Genomic DNA, 10,529 nt, shown 5'->3' on the forward strand with positions numbered 1-10,529 from the left:
AAAAAAAAAAAAAAAAATCCCCGCACTCTTCCCAGTTCGCCCTCCCCCACCGTGGATGATGGGGAAAAGGAGAGAAGTTTAACTTTAGGTTTGAATGAACGAAGCTTCCTCTCGCGCATCTTTCTCAAATCCCAGTTCTGACCCGAAAAGATTCTGACCAAAGTCGCCGGGCGGGGCTTCCTCTCTCCTACCCATTTGTTACTCGCTTGTCTTTTTAAAATTGATTGCCAGGAATTCTTTAATCTGGACACAGATCCTTTGCCAAATGTCTGTGGTGTGCATGTTTTCCTCCAGTCTTTTCCTTGTCTTTCCACTTCTTAATGTTTTTTAATGAGATTTTTTTTAACGAGGAGTTTTCTTTTTGATAATGTCAATGTATCCCTTTTTATGTATCTTACACTCTTCTTTTTCCTAAGAAATGCTTGCCTACTACAAGGTCATAAATAATTTTTCTGTTTTTCTAGATATTATATAGTTTAAGCTTTCCATTTAGATCTATGATTCACTTGTATTAATTTTCGAGGACGGTGTCAGTAGGGCTGAGGTTAAATTTTTCCCCCAAGCTCTGGAGCTCAGAGAATGCTTGGGAAGAGAAAGCAGGCTAGCACCCAACCCAGACCCATTCAGATGTCGAGTTGCAAAGAAGTTTGCAAAAGAGATTGAGAGAAGGTCTCTACTTCATTTGGTTGTTCCAGGATCATTTGTTTTAAAGACTTTTCTTCCTCCCTGATTAGCATTAGCATCTTTGTAGAAAAGTAATTGATCGTGTGTGTGTGTGTGTGTGTGTGTGTGTGTGTGTCTACTTCTGGACTCTGTCCTGCCCCATGGGTCTGTTGGTCTACATGTAATGCCCAAACCACACTGTCCTCATTACTGGCCCTTTATAGGCAATGTTTGGATCAGGTAGACTAGTCCTCCACCTTGGTTCTTCTCTAGAGTCAATGTGAGAGATTTGTGTCATGCTGGGAGGATGGTCTGGAAAGGCTGCATGGGCTGGGCGCTTTCACAAGGCCCCTGGAGTTCTCACTTGGGGACAAGGTTATGCCTGCATCCGCACCGGGGCAGGAACTCCCTAAGCAGACCGCCCGGAAAGAAGCCCCACTTGGTCATGTTTAAGGGTGGAATTGGCATGAGGCAGACCAGGGTCTTCAGAGCACGCGCTTCTACACTCCTTGAAACTGTTTGTCCTCATTAGAATTCAAGTATCTTCTAGGATACCGAGCGTAACTGGTACATGAGGGCAGGGGAACCGCGAATTTACCAGCCCTCCGGGTCCTGAGAAGTCGTTTTGCGATCTTTGATCCAATTTTACAACCTTTGAGCTTCTGGAAAAGAGAGTTCACATGAAAATTGACGAGGTCGTGAAACATGGAACTCATGTGGGTGTGTTTGCTGGGATGGCACACGTCCCTTTGTCAGGGACCGGGCGTTCTAGTACAGAGGGGCTGAACAAAAATGAAAATAAAACAAGGTCATTTCAGATAGTGCTTGTGGCTGGGAAGTACATAAAACAAGCAACGTGACAGGAGTGACTGGGACCTGGGAGCAGTCAGGAAAGGCCTCTTGGAGGAGGTGACATTGGAGTTGAGCCTGAATGTTAAGAAAGAAGAAGTCATTTAAAGGTCATTAAAGGAGCACCTGGGGGGCTCAGTCGGTTAAGAACCTGCCTTCGGCTCAGGTCATGACCAGAGTCCTGGGATCAAGCCCCACATTGAGCCCTGCATCAGGCTCCCTGCTCATTGGGGAGTCTGCTTCTCCCTCTGCCTTCTGCTCTGCTTTCTTGTGCTCTCTCTCTCTGTCAAATAAATAAATAAATAAATAAAATCTTTAAAAAAATAAATAAAGGTCATTAAAGGGAACACCCTCTGGGCAGAGGGAACAGCCAATGTGAGGACTTGAGGTAGGAACTGGCTACAGATGTTAAGTAATCAAAGAGGCCATGTGGTTGGTATGCAGTGTTGAGAGTAGTAGGAACTGAGTTCAGAGAAGGGTTCAACAAAGTATCCAGGGCTTTGTAGGCACAGGAAGGAATTCAGACTTTATTCTAGTTGTAGTAGGAAGCCATGTGAGGGATTTAAGCAGAGGAGTGACATGACCCGATTTACCTTTTGAAAGCATCACTGTGGTTGCCAGGTGGAGAATGGCTACCAGGGGCCAAGTATGGGACAAGGAGGCCAGGAAAGGAGAGCACCTCAGATTTCTCCATCCTTTTGTAATAGAGACTGATGCAGCCAGACAGTAATGCTGTCTGTAGAGCAATCTGGGGTGAAAACAGTGGGCTGCCCAGTCGTCGACAGCCAGCCTGGGGACTCAGGCCACCCCAGAGCCACGATGCACCCCCGATGTACACCTGACGCTCAGCCTGGTGCTGCAGACCCCCTGCCGGGGGCTCCGAGAATGCTGGAAACAGAGCCTCGCGTCAAACCCAAATGCATTCAGATGTCAAGATGCAAAGAAGTTTGCAGAGGAGACGGAGGGAAGCTGCATCTGGCCAAGCGGAAGGAAAACCAAGTGTGTGAAGACTTGAGGTCAGACCTCATCCTTTCATTTCCCAACAGGCACTGAGCGCCCACGATGTGTCCGCCCATGGTGCACGTGCTGAACACAGAAAGGGAGGCACCGAGGCTAGAGCCCAGCGCGAGGGGCTATGGCTCAGGGTCAGTAAGCGGTACGGGGCAGCACCTTCCGAACAGGACTGGGGGAGCTCTGGGCAGGAAAAGAGTTCATCCTCAGGCTTGGAGTCAAGATAGGCAAGGAGGGACTTCCTCACAGGAGAGTGCGCTTGTGGCTGCCCTTACCCCTCCCTTGTCCTGACTTGTCTCTACTTCTGCCCTTCCCAGCTCCCCAGACATGCTGTCTCCCTGACTTGCTTCTTGCTGTTCCGTGGCCACCACTGGGAGCAGGCCAAGCAGCACCCCTGGGATTAGCCCACCCTCCCAGAACCCGGGGCGTCCCTCTCAGGATGGCTTCCCCCAGGGTTGGAAGCTGGAAGCCAGAGCGGCATCCGGTGGTGGGAAGCGACAGTGAGTGGAGGCTTAGGAAGGAAGACGGAAAGAGAGAGAGAGAGAGAGAGAGAGAGAGAGAGACAAAGATTTAATGGCAGGAAGAGAAACAGAGAGGAAGAACGTCAGAGACACAAACGGAGCCGGCCTCGGGGAGACAGAGACTGAGAAGCAGCGAAGGAGAGACAGGGCAAGTCTGAGGAGAGGGAAACAGAGGCAGAGACAGCGGATGAGAGAGAACGTGACTAAGGCGACACAGAGACCAAGGATGGGGGACAGAAGCCGGCAGCGGTGGAGACTGCCAGAGAGGAGAAGAGAGACACTGATGGAGAGATGGACTGGGACACAGAGAGACAGAAATGAAGATGTTCAGAGACGGGACAAGACCCAGAGACAGAGGCAGAGACGAGGGGGAAGGAAGGCCCGAGGAAGAGGGACACCGTGAGAAGAACAACGAGAAGCAGGGACAGCTCAGGGGCCGAGGTCTGAGCAGGGTCTGAGCACTTTGCTTTGACATTCGGCATTGAAAACGATCCTTCTGCCGCGTGCGGACGCAAAGAGAAGACGGCTGAGTGTGAGCCAGGGAGCGAGGTCTCGGCAGACACTGGTTTTCCAGTGCCCTGATCTCACACTTCCCGGTTTCCAGAACCGTGAGAAATAACTAGGTGTTGTTCATAAGCACCCCATCTAGAGGGTTCTCTTACAGCAGCCCGAACAGACTGAGACAGGAGCTCGCTCCCACCGAGGCTGCTGTGCTCCCGAAAGCAGGAAAAAACTAAATCAATGTGAGATCGTTCCAGAATTCTACAACACGAAGCGGCTTTCCAGAAGATACTTTAGGCAATAAAAAAGGATAGCCATGAGATGATAAATAAAAGTCTCTCTAAAAAATAAAATAAAATACCAATGTCCACAATGAGACCAATTCTCCACTTGTATTTACACAACTCTTGGTCACACAACACATTCAGTTCGGAGTGAGGACGTTTGTGGAAACAGGTGCTGAAGCCTGATTCTCGGAAATTTCCTTGTCCAACACAAGCTGCTTTCTCCCATCCAGTGAGTACATCCAGGACTGAGGTGGCCACGCAGGGAGTGGCGGGGGTCTGGGCCCCTCAGCCCCCACTGCTCACCTGGCTCTCCTTTGCCGGCCCGAGCCAGGTCTGCAGCTGCTGGAGGACGCTCTGTGGAGAGGTGGGGACAATTGTGCAGGTCAGACTCCAGCCTAGCAGAGGGCAGGTGCATGTAAATTGTATGCAAACGACATGCTAATTCCCCAGAGCACCTGCTCTCTTACCTGGCGCCCTAGGCGGAGGCTGGGGGAGTCCGAGGGCCTCTTGGGTGCCATGTCCATGCAGTGGGAGGCACCAGGGATGAGAAGGGCCAACTCCGAGGGTCCCGAGGCTTGTGTTACGCTCAGCACATGCCAAGGGTCTGTGTCCCCTGGTAGGAAAGGGAAGAATGGTGTGCCTCACCCAGGTTGGTGGAGGTCAGGAGGCAGGTTCTGGTGGCACGCTCACCATTAACGAAGAGCACGTGGGTGGCCCCCGGGGTCTGGCCACCATAGTAGGAGTTGGTCTGGGCCACGGCCCGCGCTACGGATGCGGTTGAGAGCCCGAACACCTGCTCACATAGCTCCAGCTGGGAGGGCAGCGCTGGGAGCTGGGAGAAAGGGCATCTGGGGTCCTCACACGTGACATCTGAGGAGGGAAGACAGCTGTAAGTGTGGGGCCTACAGCCCTCGCCTCTAATAATCCTTTAGAGAGCTTTCTCTGGTGATGACCAAACCAGCTCCCTACCCTCCCTTCAGTAAGTTCACGGTCCTGTCAGAGAGACACCCCCGCCCTCACTGCCCTCAGACGGTGACCGCCCAGAACCCAGGAGGTCCTGTCTGTGATGGACAAAGGCCTGGGGTAGGAGGAATCCTAGAGGGAGCATGACAGGCTCCAGGAAAGCCTCCTGCCAGGGATAAAGCCTTCAGGACCTCAGAAGAGTGAGCCAAGCAAAGAGAGAAAAGAGAAAGCCCCAGAAATAGGGGAGACCACAAGTGCACACGGCTGGCGAGACAAGGGGGCACGGGAGTGTAGAATACATACTGGACCATGTCTCCCAGCTCCCCCACGCCTTCCGCCATCTAACTCCCTCAGCCTTACACTCACTCACTCCTTTCTCCACCATTTATTGAGCACCTCCTGTATGCTCAGATGCATCGTGACCGGTATTGGGAGTACAATAGCAATGGAGACAGTCCCAGGCTCTGTGGTAACAGGACTCAGTGCAGAGGGGGAGACGGGCAATAAGGTCTGTATGATGAGACTGTGGGAAGTGCTAGGGAGAAAAATACAGAGCTGTGGAGAGGGTAGAAGTGGAGGCCAGGAGGCAGACTGAGCTCCAGCAATCAGGTAAGGCTTCCTGAGGAGGAAGCATCTTGTATTGAGACTTGAAGAGGAGTAAACTGTGTGACGAGAGGAAGATGAGTAATCCAGGACAATGAACAGTATGGGCGAAGTCCCTGAGGGGTCAGGAAAACTGGTACACCAGGGGGTCGAAACACATAAAGTCTTGTAGTAGTAATAATAATAATAATAATAATAATAATAATAATAGTAGTAGTAAGTACTTAGGGAGTAGTAAGTACTCAGTGTGTGACATATATTACCTCCCTTAATCCTGAAAAAACCTTATGAGAGAAGCACTGTTGTTATTCCCACTTTACAGATGTGCAAACTAAGGCACAGAGGGAGAGCTTAGGTTATTTGCCCAAGTTCGCACAAGATCACATGGGTATGAAACAGTGGAGTTGAAATTTGAACGCTTTGCTTTAAAACATTTCTTCGTTGACTTCGGGAGATGTGGAAAGGATCTGAACTCTGGGGTAGGGTACCCAGATTTAGCAAATGAAATTACAGGATGTTCAGTTCCATTTGAATTTCAGATAAACAAACACTTTTTTAGTATAAGTATGTCCCATGCGATGTTTGGGACATGTACTAAAAATGTTTATCTGAAATTTAAATGGAACTGGGCATCCTGTATCTTATTTGGCAACCCTACCCTTGGGTCACTGAAGAGCCATGAAACGGTTTTGAGCAGAGGAAGGACAAGGTCGTATTTAGAAAGATCTCTCTCTACGCTGTGAGGAAACTGGACTGTATGGGTGAAAAGAAGGCCTGGAGACCAGAGGGGAGGCTGGGTCAGGGTTGGAGGCAGGAGGGGCTGGGGGCTTCCACCAGGACAACAGAGCTGGGAATAGAGAGGGGGGTGAGGTGAAGAGTGCACAGGGCTCAGGGACTGACAGGCTGTGGGGACAAAGGGAAGGAGGCATGCGAACCACTGCCGGGTTTCTAGACAGTAACCAGGGAGACGGTAGGGCCCTTCCTGGGGCAGGGACACGGACAGAGAGCAGACTGGAGGGACCATCACCCATGTGGAGGGCTGTGTGTGAGAGAAGGTATGTGAGGGCCCAGTGCACACACATGCTCCAGTAGTCTCTACCCTCCAGCCCACACCTGGAGGCTAAACAAGGCCCAGCAGTCTGGCCAGTTGTCCCTCCGAAACGAAAACCATCCAGACCCCCTTGAGGCAGCTCATGTGGGCACAGCACAGAATGGCTGTTTTGGGGGGTGAGGGTCACTCACAGAAGCCGAACTCCGTGCATGTCTGGTATAACCACTGCCGGTCACCCACACCAGACACATGGGGGTCTGTGACCCTCAGCTGTGCCACTGTCTCCGCTCGGGAAAAGCTTAGACACCGCTGACCCAGGCTGCGCATGACGACCTAGGGGAAAACACACACATGGATTCCTCCTGTCCCCGCAGCAAGTCAGGGCCCAGGGCCTGAAAGCATACACAGGTCCCTACAAGTCAAAAGGTCAGGAGTTAGAAGAGCTGCAGAGTTCTCCTGGGAGTCAGGTGTCGGAGCGAGTGGGTGCCTGGGTCCCTGTGGGTTAGAGGTACTAGACGGCTGGGAGACCCTGGGCAAGTGATCATCTCTTGGACCTCAGTTTCCTCATCTGTAAGTGGGGGTAAAAATAGTGCCTATCTCCTAGAACTATCGCGAGGATTCAGTGAAATAATATATGTGAAGCACTTTCTACAGCATTTGCTCCAGACAGAGCTGGAGAAGTAACAGCTGTGGATTCTGAGAAGTGACTGTGGATTCTGAGGCTGGAATCCCGGTGTCTAGGAGAGCTCTGTCCCGAGGGCTACGTTTCCTCCTTCCTTCTAAACATGCTATTTGAGCATTTGCTAGGCGCTACACTCTGTTGCAGACCCGGGGAAGTGTTCGGAACAAGATGGGCAAAAGAGCTACCAGTTATAGTCGCTAACATCTGCAAACTGCGTGCTTAACTTGACCGACTTCACTGAATCTCCCTGAGGGCTCGGAGGTGTCACCCCTATTTCATAGATGAGGAAACTACGGCTCAGAAGGGTTCACGCTGGCCCAAGGTCCAGCAGCGGGGCAGGAACCCCTGCCGACTGATCCCCGCCCCCTCGTAAAGCCGCGCGCAGGGCCGCTCACCTGTACTGCCCGCCGGAGCCCGTGGTAGGACGCAGAGCAGCTGCCGTTGCGCCGGCCTTCGAGGAGGAGTCCGCAGAGCCGCCGCACGCTCAGCGGCACTCCCGCCTGCGCGTCGTACTGCACGGCGCCCCCCACCAGGGCCTGCAGCGCCCCCAGCAGCTCCGCCTGGTCCTCCGCGCCGTCCAGGGACGAGCAGGCGCCCAGCTCCGCCCGCAGTGCCGCGCGAGCCGCCGCGCCCGCGCGCAGCCGCCGCTCCACCTCCGCGAAGGCTGCGGACGCCGCCGCCCGGCACTGCGGGGAGCGAGGGTCCGCGCTGGTGAAGACTCGGGCCTGCGCCTCGCCTTTCTTTGCCCGGGACCCGCGACTTTCCCGAGCGCACCACTTTCCCGGAGCTCCCGCCCGAGGCCGCGCCCCCTGGCGGTGTTCCTAGCGACTGTCTCCCCGGGGCCCGCCCCGGAGCCTCCCTGATAGGCGGCCCCGACCCCAGCCCGCGCGAGCCTCTCCTCCTGATGGGTCGCCCCCCGACCCCACAGCCCCGCGCGGAGCCTCTCCCTCTGATAGGGTCGCCCCCCACAACCCCACAGCCCCGCGCGGAGCCTCACCCCCTGATAGGGCCGGCCCCCCACGACCCCACAGCCCCGCGCGGAGCCTCACCCCGATAGGGTGCCCCCGACCCCACAGCCCCGCGCGGAGCCTCTCCCTCCTGATGGGTCGCCCCCCACGACCCCCAGCCCCGCGCGGAGCCTCTCCCTCTGATAGGGTCGCCCACACCCAAGCCCCGCGCGGAGCTCACCCCTGATAGGCGGCCCCACGACCCCACAGCCCCGCGCGGAGCCTCTCCCTCTGATAGGGTCGCCCCCACAACCCCACAGCCCCGCGCGGAGCCTCACCCCCTGATGGGCCGGCCCCCCACGACCCCACAGCCCCGCGCGGAGCCTCTCCCTCCTGATGGGTCGCCCCCCACGACCCCACAGCCCCGCGCGGAGCCTCACCCCCTGATAGGGTCGCCCCCCACGACCCCACAGCCGCCGGAGCCTCTCCCTGATAGGTCGCCCCCACGACCCCACAGCCCCGCGCGGAGCCTCTCCCTCCTGATGGGTCGCCCCCCACGACCCCACAGCCCCGCGCGGAGCCTCTCCCTCCTGATGGGTCGCCCCCCAGGCCCCGCCCCGCGTCAGCCCCTTCGCGCTTGCGACGCCCGGCTTCTCGGTGCCCCGCCCCATCTCTCGGTTCCCGCGTTCTTTAGAATCCGCCACCTTCCGGGTCTCGACCTCCGTCAGACCCCGCCACCTTGCAAGCTTCGCCCTTTTTCTCTGGCAAGGCCCCCTGTCCCCCCAGCCCCCTCGGACGGCCCCGTCTCCTACCTCCGGGGATCCGCCGACAGCCGCGCTCGTTAGGCTTCTGGACACCACCTGCGGTGGGACCGCGGGAGAAGGAATCAGGGGGCTCCCCGCACCCACGACCGCCCCCGCCCCCGCCGCCCGCCGCCCGCCGCCCGCCGTCCTGACCTCGTTATACTCCGAGAAATCCAGCACGGCGCGCACCGGAGCGGAGGAGGCGACGGAGGCGAGAATGAGGTGAGGGAACTGAGGGAGGACAGCGGTCAGCCTGCGGGCCGAGGGACCGGGACCCCGCACCTCCCGCGCCCGCGTCACTCCCGCGTACTGTGGTCTTAGGCAGGACCCGACCCTCTACTCGTGCACTCTGGTGAAGACAGCTCTGGGGGACAGGAGGTGCGGGGGGAGCGAATGGGGCCTGGGTACACCTGCCGTCTGAGACGGGGCCCCTCCCCCAGCCCGCCCCGAGGGTCCCGGGGACCTTCAGCCTGGCCCAGGCAGCCAGGGAGCCGGCGTACGAGCCTCCGAAGCAGATCCAGGGGCTGGCAGTAGAGACGTTGAAGAGGCGGGCGAGTGCCCGGCGGGCAGAGGCCACGTCCGCCAGCCTGGGGGCAGAGGGGAGGCTCTGTGGGCCCTCCTCGCTGGGAGTCCCCGCGCATTCCCTCCCTGCGCGGGCGGGGACCCGAGACGTGGCCGGGGGAACCTGGCCGGACGCCGGGGCTCTTCTCGCGGGATCCGTGTGACGGCGCCCTGCGCACATTTCACCAAGTGCTCCTCTGCGCCAGAGGCGACCCCTCCGGAAAGCCTCCGCCCTCCTTCCTCGGCTACGTGGGGGAGGAATATCTCTAAGGCATTTCAAGCGGGAGCCTGACAAATACAGGGAAGGGTTGGGGCAGAGAAGGAGAGCTACTCAGGAAGAGGAGGGGTGCCAGGCTGGAACCGTTAGAGGCCCCCAGAGGAAGGACAGACACAGTTACAAAGAAAGACGTTGGGACGCATCTAACATCGTCTTTTCTATCCCAGGTGTTTTCTGTCTTCCCGGACTTTCTGAAACGGTGAGTGCCATCCTCCTGCTGCTGGAAACCCGTATAGCTTGTGACAAAATGGAAAGAATCACAAACCCAGAGGCAAAGAGATAGAGGTGGAGACGGAGGGAAGGAGGCAAGAGGGAGGCAGAGAGACGCCAGGTGGAAGGAGAGGGACAGGTCCGTCCTGCTCGGAACAGTGCAGAACGGAGGAGCAGGTGAAGGACCCTGGGGACTGGGAGGGGCTGCTAACAGGAGCAGGGGTCCCAGAGGGGGCTGAGGGAGGGAGGATGTGGGGGAGACCCACTCCCTGCAGAAGGAAGCACTGAAAGGCTCCAGGCAGCCCTGTGCTCGAAGTCTGGAGAACAGCACGGACCTCTGTGTAGCTGGAGCCCAGGGAGTGTGGGAAAGTGGAGGTCAAAGGGCTCGCTGCTGACCCAGAGCCCACTGCGAAGATGCTGTTTCCTCTAAGTGAGATGAGAGGCATGTGAGAGACGTGAGCGAGGGAGAGGGAGCGCTGGGGTGCGCTCTGCCCGTCCCCTCTGTACAATATACTGACGGCCCCGGAGCAGAAACCGAAGACCAGAGGGGTGTCTGTGTCACCCAGGGACCAGACTCGGGTGGTCTGGACCAGCAGGCTG

The 10,529-nt window shown here is 56.7% G+C and overlaps 1 protein-coding gene across 1 annotated transcript in view; it reads right to left on the minus strand.

Moving 5' to 3' along the window:
- Window positions 1-4,117: 4,117 nt before the first annotated feature.
- The window catches only part of PRSS16 (serine protease 16), a 9,841-nt gene continuing 3,429 nt past the window's right edge, over window positions 4,118-10,529 (minus strand). Inside the window, exons 8-12 of the mRNA XM_040644632.1 lie at window positions 7,527-7,817; window positions 6,641-6,782; window positions 4,523-4,702; window positions 4,300-4,445; window positions 4,118-4,186 (exon numbers count right to left, since the gene is read on the minus strand). Coding sequence (XP_040500566.1) covers window positions 4,118-4,186; window positions 4,300-4,445; window positions 4,523-4,702; window positions 6,641-6,782; window positions 7,527-7,817 — 828 coding nt within the window. The remainder of the gene's footprint in view (window positions 4,187-4,299; window positions 4,446-4,522; window positions 4,703-6,640; window positions 6,783-7,526; window positions 7,818-10,529) is intronic.

Source organism: Ursus maritimus, unplaced genomic scaffold (genome assembly GCF_017311325.1).
Source record: "Ursus maritimus isolate PB19 unplaced genomic scaffold, ASM1731132v1 scaffold_30, whole genome shotgun sequence".
NCBI lineage: Eukaryota > Metazoa > Chordata > Mammalia > Carnivora > Ursidae > Ursus > Ursus maritimus.